This window comes from Cavia porcellus, unplaced genomic scaffold, assembly GCF_034190915.1.
Source record: "Cavia porcellus strain 051 isolate PalLab524CR breed Dunkin Hartley unplaced genomic scaffold, mCavPor4.1 scaffold_25, whole genome shotgun sequence".
Taxonomy (NCBI): domain Eukaryota; kingdom Metazoa; phylum Chordata; class Mammalia; order Rodentia; family Caviidae; genus Cavia; species Cavia porcellus.
Genome location: NW_026947508.1, coordinates 19979325 through 20000174, shown reverse-complemented (window position 1 = coordinate 20000174; position 20850 = coordinate 19979325). Strand labels below are relative to the sequence as shown.

Sequence of the window (20850 nt, the reverse complement as noted above, 5' to 3'; positions counted from 1 at the left end):
AGTTCAGGCTGGCCTCAAACTCACAGTGATCCTCCTGCCTCAGCCTCTCTAGTACTGTGATGTAGTACCTCCACATCCACCATTCACTGGGTTCTTGGGAGCACTGAATGAGATTCTGTGTGTAACAGGTTCACAATCCCTGATACAGCAAATGCTTTGCAAGTGGTAAATATTGTCACCATGGTCATCATTACTATGCTTTCCAGGAAGCACCTGGTATACAGCAAGGTATCCATGCTAAAGCTCCTATTTTATACTATTCAGTCAAGCCGACCGGAAGTTCTTACCTGAAGCATGCTGTGGTTCATCTGGTACTGCAGGATGGCCTCACAGAGGTTCCAAAATGTGTATTCTGGCCATAGAATAGGTTGGAACACTAGGCAGGAATGAGAGGTCTGGGAAAAATAGAGATACATAGTTTAGTAACATGTTTCTGGGCCACAATGTTGATCAGTTCTCCAATGGAGGAGCAGGAAGAATCCCAGAAATGAGACAGTACAGGCATTCTGTAATGCAGCTGCTTCTGCAGCCAGCCCTGACTCCCTCACTGATGGCAGAGGGGTCACCTGGGGCAGTCTGATCACCTGCCTGTGGCAAATCTGGACTAAAATGAAAAGAGACCATTTTTCCACCAGGATTTTTTGCAGAACCAATTTTAGGACTATGAAGTAACATCTGGACTGTGCTACTAGCTTCTGACCCTTCTAAGTCATCTGAGAGACACAAGTAGCAATGAACAAATGGTAGCTACTAGTAATTTTTAAGTAGCAGTGATAGGACCCTGTGGTTAAATTAATGGATTTTGGAGCCAGAGTTATTGGTTCTGAATTCTGGCCCTATAATTTACCATCTATTTGACTTGGGATAAGTTATATAACCTCTTTGGACCTTAGTTTCCTTGAGTGTAGATTGGATAACAGTTTTTAGGATACTATAAAGATTAAATGTACCCAAAGTAGAACACAGCAGAGGGAACTTGAATAATAATCACAGGAACGCTTTTTTGGGCAGTGTGGCCAAACTAAGGCTTCGTTCATGCTAGGCAAGTGCTCTCCCACTGTGTTACAGCCTTAGCCCCTGGAACACTACTGAAAGCCACTGTTTGATACTGTTAGTGGTAAGCAATTCAGTGCCTCATGGAGGGTAACCTTCGTTGTCAGCGAGCTTACTGTGCTCAGCCAGTATCACCTTCCCACAATTTCCACCAAGGTCCCATGTATTTTCTCTGAGCAAGTTTGTTTCTTCAAGTGACGTTCTTTCAAATATTTGAAGGCTAGATTAGAACTGCCTATTACCTGTCCCTAAGGTTGTAGTGACTTGTTCAGTTTGTTTTCTCTGGAGGCATCACTTCTGACTGCCATATTTATAGTACATGGGAGGAACTCAACATTTTTTTTCTACAATAAAGAAGCTTTTCCAGATCATTAATCTTTTTTTCATTTTAAAGAGAAAAAAAAATAAAAATGAAGATAAAAATAACAATAAAAGTTTCAAAACAGGTTAGGGAGAGTTATAATAATTAATTAATACATTGTATATTGTCTTGATAGTATTCAGAGTACAACATATATTAACAATATTAGCACATGTTCTTTTGTTCTGAGACATGTGATTCCTTGCTAAGTTGCCTCTTCAAGCAAGTCCTCTTGTTTACCAATGTGGTCTCTTTAAACTCAGTGTCCAAATTAAACTTTCCAAATGTGACTGAGTGGCACAGTGAGTCACAGAACCACTGGGTGAAGACAGGTGTAGTGGCGTAGGCCTGTAATCCCAGCACTTGGGAGGCTGAGACAGGAGGATCACCATAAATTTGAGACCATCCTGCACTTATACTGAGTTCAAGGACAGCATGAACTACATAATAAGACTGTCTCAAAACAACAATAAAAACAACTCCTGTCCAAAAAAAGAATCACTTTGTGCATATTATACTTCCTTTAATGTAGCCAACAACTGAAAGCATCTTCAGCAGCTAATTATTAGCTCACTTTTGAGACTGTGGCCCATTAAAACTTAGACATCCAAGATAAGTCTGGTACCAATCTCTTCCTTTTTAGTGACAATGGGAACTGAACCCAGGGTGTTTGCAATGAGCTACAGTCCCTGCTCTTCATTAACTGTGAGACAGAGTCTCACTAAGTCGTTAAGCTGCCCAGGTTGGGCTTGATTTGCAGTCCCTTTGCCATAGCCAACCACAGTGCTAGGATTACAGGTATGTGTCACCACTCCTAGCTAGATCTCTTTTTGTTTTTCTATGTTTTTTGTTTTTTTTTTGGTCTTTTTTGAGACAGGGTCTTGCCATGCAGTTCAGGCTGCCCTCAAGCTCACTTTGTGGCCCAGGCTGGTCTCGAATTCACAATAATCCTTCCATCTCAGCCTCCAGAGTGCTGGGATTCCAGGCGTAAGCCACCACGTCTGGCTGTGTTTTGTTTTATTGACACAGGTTTTCATTAGATAGTCCAGGCTGGCTTTGAGCTCATGGTGATCCTCCTGCCCCAGATTCCTGAGTGACAGACTTACAAGTGTGCACCACCATGCCCACCTTCTGGCTAACCTCTTATACAAGGACTTTCCCCTGTCACATACTATCCAGGGACCAGGAAAACAGAGGAGAGATTTTTAAGCAAAAACAAACTTAATTGCACATGAACTTTATGAAGACAACCTACACTGGGGTAACTGAGCTAAGAGCAAAGCCCTGAAAGTGTACAAAAACTTTAGGTCCCTCATGGTCCACACACGGATAGTGGTCCTTTTTCTGAATTAGAGGCAGGTAACTGAAAGGAAGGTTTCAGTTCTGCGGTGCTAAGACAATCGGCAGCTTACAAGGTTTCACCATGTTTGGAAAGCCTTTATTCTTTCTCTAAGTTGGATGTCTTGTACTTTAGAAAATAAGAAGCATATAGGTCTGTAAAGCCAAGGTCAGATGAGGAAGGGAAATCAACTGTTATCTCCAGATTTTAGCCCCTGTCCCAAGTTTCTTTGGTCCCAGCATGGTTGAGAGTGAAGATGAACCACTATGTAGGTACAGTCAGTCTTCAGTCTTAAAACAAACACTATAGGGTTTGGAAACCACCTACCTGCCAGAGCAAGAAGTCACTCAGCCGCACTTCTCCAGAAGTTCGTATCAAGATGTCGGGATGAGGAGAGTGGTGGGTATAGAGGCACTTATCAAGCAGACACTCAGAGACATCACTGGAGTAAGCAGGAGACAAAGAGAAACATATGTCTCTTTCTGCACTATTCCTTTGGGGAACGCTCATGCATAACGCATCTCAACAGAACAGTATCAAATATACTCACTAGTACTACTTGGTAAAGAGAAAGCTCTCTATAAACATTTATTAAATTTGCAAATGATTTTTCAGAATTTGATTTCTTGGTTTTCTGCAGTTCTGGGGACTGAACCCAGGACCTCACATATGCTAGGCAATTGCTCTACCACTAAGCTATATTCCTAGTCCCAAGAGTGATTTTAAATGTCTCAACTACATAAGGTGTTTCCATCTTTTTTTTTTTGTCTTTTTCGTTTTTATTGGTACCAGGGATTGAACTCATGACTGCCTGCTTGCAAGGCAGGCACTTATGCCGCTGAGCTAAATCCCCAGCCCCGTTTCCATCTTATTTTATAGATAAAAAGACGGTGGCTCAAAGAAAATAATAACATAAAAAAAAAAAAAAAAAAAAAAAACTTGCCAAGGTCATATAGTTGATGTCAAAAACAAGAGACACCATTATAACATGTTAGCCTTATCCCAGAGCCCCCCGCCCCAGGCCCGGGAGTACACACCTGTAATCCCTACTTTACATGCACATTAAATGAGGCCACAAATGATAAACTTTGGGCCGAATGCCTACCTCATTAGATCCAGTAAATATGTTATTAATTTTGATTGTTATGATTCCCTTCTGTTAATTGCAACTTTCCTATGCTGCATTCAGTGTACCACAATGACTGAGAACACAGGATAAGTGCTAAGTTTGCCAACTATGTGAAGTTAGACAAATTACTTTCCCTTTCTCAGTATTCTGATCTCTTTTTTTTTTTTTTTTCCTTTTTATCGGTACCGGGGATCAAACTCACTCGCCTGCTTACAAGGCAGGTGCTTATGCTGCTGAGCTAAATCCCCAGCCCCAAGTATTCTGATCTTTAAAATGGAGATAAAAAGGGTGTTAACAGTACTGTAAAAGGTCTACGGATTAAATGTACATGGAATACTTAGTAAATGACTACCTAAATAGTCAATAAATGTTGGCAGTCACTGTTTTTATTGTTGCTACTGTTTTACAAGGTAGACAGAGATCTGTAGGAGACCTGTCAAGTGAGGTGTTCAATGTAATGCAGTGGAAGAAAGTTTATTAACTATCCTTCAGGCTCAATCTTATTCATTCTTAAAATTCCAATCTCACAAAACAATTTATTAATGTGGAAGGAAAAAAACATGCCCTGGCAGAAACCAAAAGGAGGAGCCAAATGGTGGTAATGAGACAATAGGAAAGTCCAGCTACTAAGTACAGCCTAACTGTAGTAACTCTCTGACTTTCTGATATAAATGCAGATTTGTCTAAATTTGAATAATGTACAGAACACTGCCTCAGGCTCAGGAGCCATCCTGAGCTGCACATCAAGCTGCAGGTGCTGGTAGGCTGAGACATCAGCCTCCTGACCCTGGTAATCTTGCCCAGCCCACACACTGTCTGCATGATAACCCCACAAAGGCAAGTTATTAAATGAAGGAAGGCAGAGAAAAAGGATGAGGAAAAATTGCTGGACAAGAAGTAGGAGGTAAGATCAGTGGACACTACAGTGTGGTGTGAGAGTAAAGATTGCTGGGTTAGGCACTGAGACCAGAGTTCTAGTCCTAGACATGAATGCATCTTAAATCTGCTCGGTAAAGAGCTTGCTTATGCTTACTACTATAAACACATACCCTTTTTTATTTTTAATAGATTAAACATGTAAAAGATTATTTAAAACATATTATAAACCACAATATAATGAACGACTATGAAATCATTCCCAAGCTAAAAATTAGAAAATATCAGTAACTTGCATTTACTTACATGCTCCCCACTCTACCTCACCCTCCTGACTGTCCACACTCCTACTCTTTATTGGTAACCTAAATTTCCCCCCCACATTTAATTTTCAGGCAGTTTAACAGATCTGTTTATAGCATGTGACACCACTGCTACCATGTCTGTGTCCCTCCCTCACTTGCACCAAACTCCATCTTTTCCTAGACTCTGTAACACTGGCTCCCGGGTCTTCTACCTTTCTGGTTGTTCACTGTCTTTTTTTCCTGTAAGGATTACTTCACTCTACTCAGCCAGTAAAGACAATTTCTCAAACTCCATCTCAGGCCCCCTCTTCTCTCAGGGAACTTTCCTTAGTGTCCTCATGTCTTCCTTGCAAAACACCATCTTCTCTTGAACTGATGACCTGACATCTCTGCTCAACATGTGCAAGAGACCTACAACCTGAGTTCTGGTTCTGTTCCTTAAAGGGGATCCCAAGCGCAGTGAAGAGCACCATAGTGCAGAGCACTGCTAAAAACTCTGGAGTCACTTTCAACACATCCTTTCCCCTGGTGAGTGCACTGAGCCTTCCTGATTTCACCTGCTTCACAGCCCTTGAAGCTGTCTGCTTTATCCACTGCTGTACCATTACAATTCAGGCTCTCTTCCACTTATTCTACTTGAACTATTTAACAGTTTTTCTCTAACCAATGAGGTCCTCATATTCCAGCCATATTTTCTAATTCCTGCTTATTCTTCCTTCTTAGATGACTGTATTTACCAATTCCTGGGGTTGGGGGAGTCTTTCCTACAGGTCCCTTTCTCTTATTGTACTATGCACACATTGTCTTTGAAGTACTTATCAACATTATAGTTTTGTGGGCTTTTTTCTTTTAATGGTGCTAAGGATTGAATCCAGGACCTTGCACATACTAGATACGCACTCTATCTCTAGGGTGTGTCTTCCAGCCCTTTTATTTTTTTATTCTGAGACAAGTTAAATTGTCCGTGTTGGCCTTAAACTTTCAATCCTCCTACCTAAGCTTTCCAAGTGCTGGAATTACATGCATGGTTTATGCTATTTGTATAATTTCAGCATGTTTCTTCTACCAGAACTTCATGAGGTAGAAAATATACACTCTTATTTTCACCACTGTATGTCCCATGGACAAGAATGTGCCTACCAATAGATGGTACTTAAAATTATTTGTTGAGGCCAGGGATTTAGCTCAGTGGCATAAACGCCTGCCTGGCAAGTGCAAGGTCATGAGTTCGATCCTCAGTACCAAAAAAAAAAAAAAAAAAAATTGTGGAAAAGTATGATTGACTGGATGAACCAAATGGCACAGAAATATCACTCAGCTGTTGGGGACATTCATAAAACAGTCTTTAAAATTATCTTCTTACTTTTCCATTTTCACCTAACAATTTCTTGCTTTTTTCTGCAGTGCTGTGTTCTCAGCCCTAATTTCTTGGTTTTCTTTAACCTAGTTTTCAGGCAAATGAATTAAATTCAAGAGTGAATCAGAGAAGTGGGGATGCGGCTCTGTAGTAGAGCTCTTGCCTTATATGCATGAGGCCCTAGGTTTGATTACCAGCACCACAAAAAAGAAAGAAAGTCAGTCCATCCGTCTGTCCTTCTGTCCCTGGGTCACAAGATTTCAGGACTTCAGTCTCTCACATGTGACAATAATGAATTAATAAAATACAGAATGTAGGGCTGGGGATTTAGCTCAGTGGCATAAGTGCCTGCTTGGTAAGCGTGAGATCATGAGTTCGATCCCTGATACCAAAAAAAAAAAAAAAAAAAAAAAAAAAAAAAACCAACAAAAAAAATCCAGAATGTAACACATCACCTAGGTTATTTTCTGCTAGTATTATTTTACTATTGCTATTATTAGTTTACTAATATTATTACTAAAGATTAAAGATTTACTAGTAATAATAAAAAGGACAAATGGATAGATGACTTATAAATTACCTCCTAGCTCTAATTATTAGGATTCCACTTTGTTGGTAATGATTAAAATTTTTCTTTTTTGAAAAATACCTTAATCTTATTATTATTATTAATTTTTTGGGGGTCTTTTTCCTTTTTATCGGTACCAGGGATCGAACTCACGACTGCCTGCTTGCAAGCAAGCGCCTGCTTGCTCAGGCGCTTATGCGGCTGAGCTAAATCCCCAGCCCCTTTTTATATATATATGTATTTTTTTTTGAAAAATACCTTAATCTTTTATGAAATGTAACATGATATATCTAAAAGTATCTCCGCAACAACATCCTGTCCATGCACTCCTGAAAAAAATCATCTTTGAATTTGGCACAAGGTGGAAGTGTTACGGTTTGTTGTATTCCTCTTCTCCCTATCAATCGCCACAAGAAACAACCCAGGATACCTGGGCTCCAGCAAGCCTTGCTCCACTCCCCAGGCCATTTCTCTCACAGCATTCGTGATCTCATGGCGGGACGTGTATGCAAAGCAAACATTCAGGAAACACCTGCAGAGAGGAGAACAGAATAGTTTATCAAACAGGCATAGGGACTGAGCACTGGAGTCCCTGATAACACAGAAGCCTCTTCCTGGAAGGACACACACACCAAATGTTAACTTTTTATACTTCCAGAAGATGAGATTATAAATTTTTGGTTATTTCTAAGACTTTTGGGAAGAAATATGCCATTAATAAGATAAATACTGTACCAAGCAGTCTTTATTGTCCTCCTTCTACTGTCAACCAGCTAGCTCACAGAGGGTGTGAGTCCACCGTGAAGCCAGCACACACAAAGGAGACCTGACACAGAACAAATGCAATGTCGAGTACATATTATGTTTTAACACCACACACTTGGATTACTGAATTCCATTCCTTTCTGTATGTGTGTCATCTTCAAAGGTCATCCTGTCCATGGGTTAAAGGAGTGGTATAGAAAAATAATTTCTCAGGAGATCCATTTTCAAAACAAGATGGCTATGGCATTTTCACCTAAATCCTTGTCAAGTTAAAAAACAGTGTGTGTGTATGTGTATACAACTTTGGGATGGGGTGGGTAAAGGATGAGAAAGTGTGCTATATTTCTGTTTGGTTTGGTTTTGTGAGACAGGGTCTCACTATATAGTTCAGGCTGCCTTGAACTCACTATATATTCCGGGCTAGCCTCCAATTTATGGTGATCTTCCAGCCTCTGCCTAGTGTGGAGATTACAGGTGTGTACCACCATGTTTGACAAGAAATTGTGTCTATTATTTGATATAACATGGTACTGCAGTAAGAGCTCCAGTCTGCCCTGCAAAAAAGGAATTCTGCAAGCATCCCAAACAACTCCTTTATTGCCCATTACACAAAATGCAGACCAAGGGAAGTTCAGAATGGCTCGCTAAAACTATTAAGGAGTCAAAGATTGATAGAGGGGAATCTGGGAACTTACTTGTTGTAGTTCTTGGTGGCCCGTACAGCTTGTGCAATTAATTCCTGCAGGTCCAAGGGCAATAAATGTAGATCTCCCAGGACCCGGATGCACACTCCATACTTCTGCAGCTTCTCCCTGGTAAGGAAAATGAAGGTAGTATTGGGACACAGCTGGAGAAAGGTGTCCCTATAATAACCAATCACCGGGGCTGGGGATTTAGTTCAGCGGCATAAGCGCCTGCCTTGCAAGCAGGCAGTTGTGAGTTCGATCCCTGGTACCGACAAAAACGAAAAAGACCAAAAAAAAAAAAAAAAAAAAATCAATCAACAATCCCCGGTACCGATAAAAATGAAAAAGACAAAAAGACAAAAAAAAAAAAACTATCACCTGTTTCCGAGTGCATCCCTGTGTCTGGCGCTGTATTATGCATGTTATTTCTCTGTTCCCCTTCACAGCTCTAAAAGGACTTTACTATAACATTGAGCTCAGACAGGACAAGACAGGACAGTCAGATAGGAACAGTCTAAGATCACACTGTCATCTTATGCTGGATTGAACCTCACTTCTGTCTGCCTTGAAAAATGTAAACTCTTGCAGGCTGTGATGGTGCACATAATCCCAGCACTTGAGAGGCTGAGGCAGCAGGATTTCCATGAGTTTGAAGCTAGCCTGGGGAGACCCCATCTCAAAAATCAAAACAAACAAACAAACAACAAAAAGAAAACAGAAAACCTAAGCCCTTAAGTACGTATTATACCACCACAGGTATTCTTGCTGCTGGGTTGCACTGTACAAATTCTTTGGTATGTCTATGCCTTTTTGACAAGAAAATAGACTGCTCAAAGGCAGAAGTTACATTATTGATTATTTTTGTTATGCTCCATAACAGCTGACAGCCACTCATGGTGGTACACAATTGTAATCCAGCACTTGGGAGGTTGAGCCAAGATGATCACCAAGAGCTTGAGGTCAACTTGAGTTACATAGTAAATTCAAGGCAAAGGCCAACCTAAGACCCTGTCTCAAAAAATAGCAAAAATAGTAACAGCTAACATTGTTGCTAGGTGCCAAACAGTAGTCTAAGTGCTTTACATGTACTAACACATTCCATCCTTAGGCAAATCTCTGGAGGTACATTCTGTAATTATTTTAACACGTAAGGACACCAAAGCACAGAGAAATCAGGTGATCTGTTGAGGCGCTGGTAAATGGATAACTGGGGAATCTGGCCACATAACCTGCCTTCTTAACCACAACATTATAGCACTTCCATACAATTAACTTCTAATCTTCACACAGTGAGAATAATTCACTGTATTGCTACTCAGCTTCTCTCACCTGAGGATGGTGCGTAGTACTATGTAGAAACTGAAGGCTTCATGTTTGGGAAGTGGTAATTTAATGTGGTATGGGATAGTCTCTGGTATGTTCCAAAAGACTCTCATCCAGAACTGAAGGTCACATGCACAATCTTTTTATTTTATATAACCTTAACCCCATTTGCTCAGAGGCTGTGAAGGAAGATTTAAGGTTTGAGAACCCACTGGAGCTGTAGTGTACAAACACAGTTAAACCAAGGAAAAATCTGAGTAAGAAGGGCACACCTGTAATCTCAGCACTCCAGAAAGCTGAGGCAGGAAGATCACAAGTTTGAGTACTACCTGGCAACATGAACCCCTTCACAAAATAAAAATTAAAAAGGTGATGTAAGCCATGGGTTCAATTTCCATGGGAAATGGAGGCAATGGACTCTAGATTCAAGACTTAGTACCTCACTTGTGGACATTGCATAAACGCTTGACCTGAGGTCAGTCTCTACCTGCCCATTCCACCCTCCAAATCTGTAAATAAAGGGTGACAATGAGCCCTGCCATACTATCCTCATGGGCATCTGTCAGGTGAGAATATGTGAGCATGCAGATGAGTACTTAAGTGAGGTCTGTAGACAGGGAGGTGCTAAAGCCTGGAAGATCAGGGGACCTGGGTTCCCAAACTGGCTCTAGCAAAGCTTGCTGTGACCTCAGGCAGGCCCTTTGCTTCTCTTCATTAGTGTTTAATTTCCCAGCAGAAGAACTGAAGTAGGCCAGTGAATTTTCAAGCTTCTTACTAACAAACTCTTTCTTTAAATCAGTTCTATACACGAACTTAATACATAAAATAGGTAAAAACAAATAAGCATCTTATATCCAGTGCTGGTGAGGTTTGGGGTGGTCCACTCTAGAACTCTGAAGTTCTGTGGTATACTGTCAGAAAAGCACCTCTGAGGTTTCTTCTTGCTCTGGCCAGGACTTCATGACAAGATCATTTTCTCTACTGCTAACTAATCTCAGTAGCATCTCTATTGCCAAACATCTTGATCCTAGAGGAATTTTTGCTTCCTGTCTCCAGGTGCATAGTGTAGCAGACAAGCCGTCAGCTCTGGAGCCAGAAAGACCCAGTGGACACTGTGGCTCTGCCCTTTTGATTACTGTGTGAGCTAAAAAATATGCCTTAACTTCTCTGGCTTTTACTTTCTTCTTCCCTAATTTTGGGCTAATATCTGTTTCTCATGAGATAACATGACTACTAAATGAGAATATATCTTTAGCTAAAGGCCTGGCAAAAAGACTAATGTACACTTTTATTTTTTGGTATCAGAGATTGAACTCGTGACCTCGTGCTTGCCAGGCAAGTGCTTATGCTGCGGAGCTAAATCCCTGGCCCTATTTTTCTTAGATTACCTATAATGACAAATTTTTTTTTTATTAATGTGCACTTTAAGAAGGTAAGAATTTTCAAGCTGGGTGTGTTGTTGTATTCCTGTAATCCCATCACTTGGGAGGCTGAGGCAGGAGGATCACTGCAAGGTCGAGACCAGCCTGAGCTACAAAGTGAGCCCAAGATTAGCCTGAACCCCTTATCTCAAAAGGACAAAAAATAAAATAAAAAGGTAAGAATCTGAACACTTGAAAGTATTCCTCACATCTCTAGTGCATTGCCTGGGATGAACTCTGCCTCACAGGGCTTTGCTAGGAACCAGAGAGCAATATATGTGGCTCAGAATCTTAGCCTCTTATGAATAGAGGAGTCTTGCCACCCTCCCTACTGTCCTGACCCATAAAAGGTCAGCAATGACAGAACCAGCTTCCCAGAGTATCCTTTTAGACCATTCTCTGGTGGAACTCTAGGCTCTGTTCTGTCATCTTGCTAGTCCTGCTGTAGTAAGAGCTGGGTAGTTAACACTTGTAACTCTGACAGAAGGCTCCACAATTTGAGGCAAATGATATCAGTATTCCCTTTTGCCCATTTCTGGCTTTGCTCCCTACGTTAAGCCTTTTTTTTTTTTTTTTTTTTGTCTTTTTGAGACAGCGTCACTCTATGTAGAGTGCAGGCTGGCCTTGAGCTCACTTTATAGCCCAGGCTGGTCTCAAACTTGCAACAATCCTCCTACCTCAGTCTCCCGAGTGCTGGGATTACAGGCATGAGCCACCACGCCCAGCTTGTTAAGCCTATATTCAACAACAGCAATAGCTGACACTATAGCTAAGGAAGATACTGATACCTCCCCAGAGTCTCTTACGTATCATTCCATCCTACCCAAGACTGCAGAAGGAGCATAGTAATTGCACAGTAAATCTCTGTACAACAGAAAATGACTTCTCCCTCTTTGCTTCTACTTCTCTGGCCACAGTTTATTGGTTCTGGGGTAGAAATCTGAACAGAGGTGGGCCAATTAAGAGATTTAGTTTGCTCTGGATTGTCTCTCTGAAAGTTGCTCTGCAGACATAGAAGGAAATAAATGTATAAAGAGACTCAGATTAATACCTGACTTTATTTTTGTTTGAGGATAGCTATACTTAAATTCTGTGAAATACCTCACTATTCTCAAATATGTGTACCTCCCACAAACACACACACACAAAAACCACAAAACAAAAACAGAAGTCAGTCAGGTGTGGTGGCACAGAACTGCAATCCCAACTACTCAGGTCGAGGCAGGAGGACTCAGTCTGAGGCCAGCCTGTGCAAGTCAGCAAGAACCTCTTTCAAAATTAAAGGAGCACCAGGGATTTAGCTCAGCGGTGTCAGTACCTGCCTGGCAAGTGCAAGGTGGTGAGTTCAATCCCCCGTACAAAAAAAAAAAGAAAAAAAAAAAGGGAAACAAAGGGCTGTTGACGTAGCACAGTGGTATACAGCTTGTCTAGCATGAGACCTAGGACTCAATCCCTGCATGGGAGGTAGGGGAATGGGAAAGGAGAGGAAAAGAAGAGGAGACAGGGAGAGAGGAAAAGGAAAGGGATAAAGAAAACAAAGAATGAATGATTTGCATTTCTTATACTTGCCAAAGAGTTCTAACATAAAAGGATTTAGAATGTTTCAAATAAGCCCCAGATAACAGAGCTGTGAGGGCCAGAGAATTGCTGGAGGTGGTGGAAGAACATTTTCTCCTGGGACAGCATCTTACTGTTCCTTCATCAAGTAGCTAAATTTCTCTCGAGCCAGATCCAGTATCCCGTCAACCTCGTTCTTGGAACGTTTGAAGTTCTCAATGCTGAATGCGTAGACTGTCACCTCGAGGATGCCCAGGTTCAAACACCAGCGCAGAGTCTGAGAGGGGAGAAGGCGAATAGCTGGGTACAAGGACAGTGGGAAGGAAATAAGATTCTTTTACCCTATTCAGAGTTGGAGGTGGAAGACTGACTTTTCTCCTACCCAAACTTGGGAGAAGCAAGGATCACATCAGTGCTTATATCAGAATAATTAAATAGGCAGAAACTAAAAACTGTGATTTTAGTGAATGCCACTATACCGATTACATTGTGGCTCACGGGAAACAACTCTTCACTAAGAATGTAAACACAGGTTCCAGTACCTTATCCCATCATGGACTTGCTATGGAACAGTAGGTAAATCATTTAACCTCCTAGGGCTTAAGTCTCCTTATTGCAATCCATCTCTCACCAAGTGGCTAATAAACAATATAAAAATATAAGATATTACTAAAGCATAACTGCATTAGTCTGGTAGCCAAATTTTTGTTTGGTTTTTGAGACAGGGTCTCACTGGGTAGTTCAGGCAAGCCATAAACTCACTATGTAACCCAGGCTGGCCTCCAACTCCTGATCTTCCTGCTTCAAGTGTCCTGTCTGCTGGGATTAGAAGTATGTGCCACTACACCCAGCTTCAAGGGTGACAAAAATAAGCAACAACTGGATGGCCATGTAGCATTTATAATCAGTAAAGCTTTTTCAAATACATTACTTCACTTGATTTTTTCAGCCACTTAAAAGTAGCATTATAGTTCCATGTCTACTTTACAGACAATAAAACTGGCTCTGAGAGTTGAAGAATCATGCCAAAAGTCTGTAACTCTACTATATGATTTCACTATATGAAGTTCTAGAACAGGAAAAACAAATCTACAGTTACAGGAATCAGGACAATGGTTACATGGTGAGGGGAGGAGGCAGAACAGGGATTGCATGTGAAGGGGCACAAAGGAACCTGCTGGAGAACGGTTCAGTATCTCGACATGGGTATAGGTTAGACACACGAATGCAACTGTCCAAACCCCAAATCTACGTTTCACTGTATGAAATAGGTCACACTTCAACTTAAAATTGGGCTGGGCATGTTGTTCAGTGATAAAGGGCTTATCTATCATGTGCAAGGCCTTGGGTTTGATCCCTAACTCCGTCTGAGGAAAAAAAAAAAAAAGAAATTCATACTCAGTTCTTTGGGGGTTGTTCTAATCCAGTACCACTAACATTAGGCAAAGAAGCTTCATCTTAGAATAACAATTTTTTTTTTTTTTTTTGTCTTCGAGACAGGGTCTCTATGCAGTTCTGGCAGGCCTTGAGCTCACTTTGTAGCCCAGGCTGGTCTCGAACTTGCAATGATCCTCCTGCCTCTGCCTCCCGAGTGCTGGGATTACAGGAATGAGCCACCATGCCCAGCTAGAATAACAATATTAAGGAGCTGAAGATTAAAGGCAGAGGCCAAAAGACATTTGAGTGGAACAAAAATCCTGAAACTTCATAGCTACTGCTCTAATTCCTTAATAGACAGATATGCATGGAAACAAATCCACTAATATCTTAGGAAAATACCAGTAAGAACTTGACACATAGAACAGACTGGCTTTTTCGGAGGGGAGTGTGGCTATTTGAGACACCATCTCACTATATAGTCCAGGCTTGCCCTAAATTCCCCTTGCAGTGTAGCCTGGCCTCAAACTTGTGATTCTCCTGCCCCAACCTCTCAGAGTACTGTAATTACAGGTATGTGTCACCATGCTTGGCGTAAGCTCACATTCTACAGCCCTTGTAAGGCAGCTTCTCTGAATAGCACATCTGGGTCAGAACCCGCTGCTACTAACAAAAGTTTAATTTTTTTGAGCACTTTGTTTATGTCAAGCTCTATACCAAATGCTTTTCATCCTGCCATCTTGCTTAATCTTTACATTAATCTCTTAAAATACAGGTTGCCAACACTGTATTAGATGAAGAAACTGAGGCAAAAGGAATTGGCATATATTACTACAGGCACAAAGCCAGGAAGTGGCAGGGCAAAAGTGGTAAGGAGTCCATTTTTTATTTTTCTTTACAGGAGGTTAATAACTATGTCCAAGCCAGGCATGGTGGCACATGCTTGTTAATGCCAGCACTCAGAAGGCTGAAGCAGGAGGATCAATGCAAATTGGAGTCAGCTTAGTGAGTTCAAGGCCAGCCTAAACTGCATAGTAAAATCTTGTCTCAAAAACACACCAAAAGGGCTGGGGATTTAGCTCAGCGGCATAAGTACCTGCCTTGCAAGCAGGCGGTCGTGAGTTCAATCCCCAGTACCGATAAAAATGAAAAAGACAAAAAAAACAAAAAAAAAACCACACCAAAAAGCACTTTGTCTATACTAATGAATTCTGAGGTTAAGCTTCCAAACTCTAGGCAAAACTGCCTCTTAATTACAAAAGAGAATCAGAGGTTAATAAACCTAAAGATTTCTACAGTGTGCGAGAGAGAAGTGGTCTGCCAATTGCTTACGGCAAAAAAATATTACTGCCATGTAATCATGGCATGTTCTTGTGCTTAAGGACTTTATTTCCATTCTTCTCAGGTCTTTTTTTTTTAATCGGTACCAGGGATCGAACTCACGACTGTCTGCTTGCAAGGCAGGTGCTTATGCCACTGAGCTAAATCTCCAGCCCCTATTTCCATTCTTCTTAAAAATTATTCTCATAAAGGGCTAGGGGTATAGCTCTTAGTACAATGAGCACTTAGCACATATGAAGACCTGGACTCAATCTCCAGCACCAAAAGAAAAGTTAGTTTAAACTAATGTCATGCTGCAAGCCTATAATCTCAGCATTCGGGGAAGATCACAAACTCAAACCCACCCTGGGCAGTTTAAGTGATTTAGCAAGACCTTGTCCATAAACAAACAAACAAACAAACAAATACCTGGGATATAGTTCAATGCTCTGGGTTCAATCCCAGTACCAGAAAAATAAAAGTGTCACCAAGACAGTCATATTCCATTCTCATTGTTAAATGTAGTATTTTCTAATATGCAATATGCACTGAAATCAACAAATGTTCATGACCTTTATGAAGACTAATGTCCCAGCTGGCCTGGGACTTTCCCTAGTTTAGCACTAGATGGCATCCTGAGAAACTCCTCAGCCCTGGCAAAGTAGGAAGAGTAAACACCCAACCTGTGCTCCAGAAATGGCACTTCTAAAAATTTATTCTACTAAAAACATATACTACTAAAAAAAAATTATCTTAAATCTGCACTATGTGGTTTTTGTTTTTGTCTTTTTGAGACAGGGTCTCACTACAGTTTCAGGTTGGTCTTGAGCTCACTTTGTAGCCCAGGCTAGTCTCAAACTTGCAACAATCCTCCTGCCTCAGCCTCTTGAGTCCTGGGATTAGAGGCCTATACCACCACACCCAGCTAGCACAAATTTTTTTAAATCAGCACTATTTACAACATCTATTGATAATGTCCCGTAACAGTTGAGCTACTGAACATCATATCAGATACCATGATAAAATTTATAGTTAAAAAGGATATAGATCAACTTAGAAAAATAGCTGCCAAAATGTCAAATAAAATTATTTGAACTATAGAGACAATTCTATAAATACTGTCATATAGGACATACTATATGCAATGAAGGAGGTATAGAACAATAAAAACTAATAATTTATTATGGTAATAGGAGGTAGCAATTTTGGTTTTGATTTTTTGGTTGTTTGGTTGGTTGTTTGATTTGTTTGGTTGTTTTTTTTGTCTTTTTGAGACAGGGTCTCACTATGCAGGTCAGGCTAGGTCAGGCTTGAGTTCATTTTATAGACCAGGTTGGTCTCAAACTTGCAATGATCTTCCTGCCTCAGTCTCCCGAGTGCTGGCAAGAGGCAGCAATTTTGTTATTTTAGTATTTTGTGACAATTCACTGGACAATTTTATTTTTATTAACATCAATATGAGATCAATACTGAGCAAACAAGTAATAAAACTGAGAAACTTGGGCTGGGGATTTAGCTCAGTGGCATAAGAGCCTGCCTGGCAAGTGCAAGGTCATGAGTTCAATCCCTGGTACCAAAAAAAAAAAAAAAAAAATTGAGAAACTTTTTCAGGTCAGGGATATAGTTTAGCAGCATAGTGCCTGGCAAGCACAAGGTCCTGAGTTTGTTTCCCAGTACCAAACAAATAATTTAAACCACAGCAAATTCAGAGCTTCATTTTCTAGCCGTAATTCAATTCTTCACAGATTCTGCCACCTCCTGAGCCACCTCAAACCCACCTCAGCCAGCTTGTTGAAGCCCTGCGAGTGGCCCTCCTGCCGCTCCACCTGGCACTTTTTGGCATAGCGTCGGTTCCCATCCATTATGAACGCAATGTGTTTGGGCATTGGGCCTGCCTGTGAAATAAAAAGATAAATAATCAGCCAATTCATACTCTTCAGGGATGAGAGACAGCAGGTGCTACAAACCAAACTGATGGATTTCAGTTATAGGATAAAAACCCTGAGGAAAGGAATTAGATATTTTATACTTTTGGCTCCATACAACAGCATTAAAGACTTTATTTATTTATTTATTTATTATTTACTTTGAGACAGGGTATCACTATGTAGTTCAGGCTAGTTTTGTACTCTCTATGTACCTAGGCTAGTCTCAAACTCAAAGGGATCCTCCTGCTTCAGCCTCTCGGTGCTGTGATTACAGGTGTATGCCACCAACACCCAGCAAGAATTTTATTATTTATGTTCACTGAGCCCTACTACATGCCAAATACTATGGTGGGCTTTTTATATTTCACCTTATCATACAACTCTATAATGTAAATAGTATTATCTTCATTTATATGTTAAAAAAAATTATGCCTTAGAGAGCTCAAGTGACTTACTGTTACACACAGCACTGTAAGAAAAGAACAGGGATTCAAACTGAGGTCTGTCTGTCCTGAGTTCATCTCTCTTTCTTTTTCTCTTTTGAGACAGGGTCTCACTATGTAATACAAACTGGCCTTGAACTCACTATGTAGCTCTATTTGGCCCTGAACTTGTGATCTCTCTGCCTCATCCTCCTAAATGCTGGTAATACAGGCATGCTCCACCATCCCCAGCCTGAGCTCATCTTTCAACAATATGCTCTTTTTCTTCTTGGTTTTTTGCGAAGGATCTCACTATGAAGTTCAGGCTGGCCTTGAACTGTACTGTGTAGTACAAGCTGGCCTCAAATCTTCAGAGTGCTGGGATGACACACACACCAACACACCCAGCACCAGTATGCTCTTTGCTACCATCTTGGTTTCCTGAGATTCTCAGAAAGATAAAAAAGGAAGAACATTGATTGGCAGAGGAATCAAATGAGGAGGGCATCTTCCACATGAAAGAGGCACCAAGCCAGAAAAGTGGCATATGCCTGTAGTCCCAGCTGCGTAGGCATCTGAGCAGGATTGTTTGAGCCAAGAGTTAGACAGATGGCACCCCCTCCAAAAAAAAGGCATTCACTCCCTAACTCTAGCCAACCACTGCCACACAGGAGCTGGGACACAATACTATTCTAATTTTCTAATGGTCCAAGAAACCAAATATCAGGATTTTTATAAAAATTGAGAGGCACAGTGGCACACATCTGTAGTATCAGCTACTTGGGATGCTGAAATAGGAAGATCATTCAAACCCCAGAGTTGAAAGCTATCTTGGGAAACTTTAAAAAATAAACAAACAAAAATTCAATGTCAGAAGCCATTTCAAAATAAAAAAGAAGGTATTTTCTGAGACAGACAAAATTCCTTATTTGGCACAGAGCAGTTCTGTGTTGCCTACCACTGCAAAACTTGAGTCTTTAGTATATCCTGCCTCACTTGGAGGGGTTAATCATTGAGTGTTTCCCCAATGCTTCTTTAACATTTTTTATTTTTGTCTCCCACAGATAGCCTTTGCAAAAGCAAAGCAGAGGTAGAGCACTTGCCTAGCATCATGAGGCCCTAGGTACAATCTTTCTTCCAAAAATGCTGTTTTAAACTCTGTTCTCCATTCATAGTTTACATGTATGTTTAAATTCATCTTCCTGCTAACTCTACATTTTAGTCAGACAGATAGTAAATAATAGAGCTTCACTCATGCTTGGCTGCCTCCAAGGCCCAAACTGCTAACCAGTATGTTGTACTACCACCTGAAATAAAGATTATTTTATTTAAACCCAGTTGCCCAGAAGGGCAACTGGCAGCACCTACCAATAAGCCCAGCACTCGGGAGGCAGACACAGGAGGATGGCTGGGAGTTTGAGGCCAGCCTGGGGTAAAAGGGAGTTAAAGGTCAGCCTGAACTACAGAGACCCTGTCTAAACAAACAAACAAACAAAACCACCCAGAGGACAGTACTAGAAACAGTGGGTCAAAGTTCCAAGGAAACAAACTTCAGTACTCTAAAAGGAAGCCTTAACAGTCTATATTGCCCAATTTCGCTCATCAGGAGACCCTGAGCTGCTTGAAAATGTCAGATGGAACAATTACCAGAAATGTAGACATGAAAGTTACCTTACAATTCTAAGGGTTAGCTCCCTTGCTAAATTCCACTTAAAATCACTAATTGCTCAACTTTAATAACAGGTTTTGATAAAAATTACCCAGCTGATCAAAAGGACAACTGGTACTCACCTTTAGGATGTTGGCACAGAACCGCTCCCAAAGTGATAGCTCTCCTTCCTTGATCCATGACATAATTCTTATCCCGTCAGAAAATCACCGCAGAACAAGCTACCAGCCAGATATAACTTTGGAAAAGAAAGCAGAAAATAACAAATCACCAGTGTTTCCAAAAAGATCCTAGACTACACCTGACTCCTAGAGATTCGCGTGGACTGTGGAAAATAGAATAGAATCCAAAGATACTGGTCGAAACCGCTAATCTTTTACCACCCAGAGATGTACAAGCCAAACGTACCTTTGGGACAAAAAGTCTTTGTTTCGTTCTTAGTGGAATTTGATTTCACTTTTTTCTTTCCTGATCTGAACTAACTTAACATCTAAGTCTGCTTCCTGCCACATCACAGTGCCTACTTCTTGAGCATTTCCCGCACCTTCCCTCTCAATCTTTCCCCCCACCAGCCACTTCACATTCTGCATTCCCAGTCACTAACCCCTTCAGCTGTTGCAACCGTGTCCTCATACCTTATTGGTCTCCTAATTATTGTTAGTTTTACTTTTATCTCTCCCACAGTTTCTTCCTCTCTCTGTCACCTCTCTCATCTGCTGGGATCTAGCACCTGGGAGGATCTGCCCGGCGTATTTCAACTGCTGCTGAGCCTCTACACTTCCGTACGACGTGGCGCTGGGAAAATACGTCATCTCTGGGGGCTGGACCTCGCCCCTTCCGTCACCCAGTGGGCGGAGCCCCACCCTGCGCCTGCGGGTGAGGTTGGGGAAGCGACTGGAGCGTTCCCGGCCTCTTGGCGCGCGCTCCCGCAAGGTGTGGGCGTGGCTCCGGGAAAGCCCAGATCATGTGACCTAGTGGGAGCGGATGTGCGCGTTCCGGACTTTGTGCGGGCTACTGGGAAAGGAGGGCCAGTTGGAGCGCAGTAGGGAGAGGAGGAAGCCTTCTCGAAGTACGGTTAGAAGTTGAGTGGTTTCTCGGCCGCTGACATTACTTAGAGAAATGGGGTAAGGTGTTAACCAGTCAGGTTTTACGCTGGAAGGCGCCGTAGAGCTAGGTTTCGTTAGGTATCCTTTTAGGATTTAGCCTTTCTTTTGTTTTATTTTGACATAGGGTCTTGCCATGTAATGCAGGCTGACCTTGAACGCCTTGTGTAGCCCAGGCTGGCCCCGAACTCAGGGCAATTCTCCTGCCTTGGCCTCCTGAGTGCTACGATTTAGCCTTAAAATTTATATTTTTACAGTATTGTGTTTTCTCTGATGGATTTAATTGCTTGG

At 41.4% G+C, this 20850-nt stretch overlaps 1 protein-coding gene across 3 annotated transcripts in view; it reads right to left on the bottom strand.

Moving 5' to 3' along the window:
* Dhdds (dehydrodolichyl diphosphate synthase subunit) overlaps window positions 1–20284 on the bottom strand; it is a 30175-nt gene extending 9891 nt beyond the window's left edge. For 2 of the 3 annotated variants that reach the window (XM_003471304.5, XM_013154012.3), the window contains exons 1-8: window positions 20092–20284; window positions 19579–19694; window positions 17216–17332; window positions 12875–13017; window positions 8449–8565; window positions 7419–7520; window positions 3081–3195; window positions 288–395 (exon numbers count right to left, since the gene is read on the bottom strand). In XM_003471304.5, the coding sequence (XP_003471352.1) occupies window positions 288–395; window positions 3081–3195; window positions 7419–7520; window positions 8449–8565; window positions 12875–13017; window positions 17216–17332; window positions 19579–19641 (765 nt within the window). In that variant the 5' untranslated portion in view covers window positions 19642–19694; window positions 20092–20284. The other variant, XM_005004270.4, reaches the window with a different exon arrangement.
* Window positions 20285–20850: the final 566 nt, after the last annotated feature.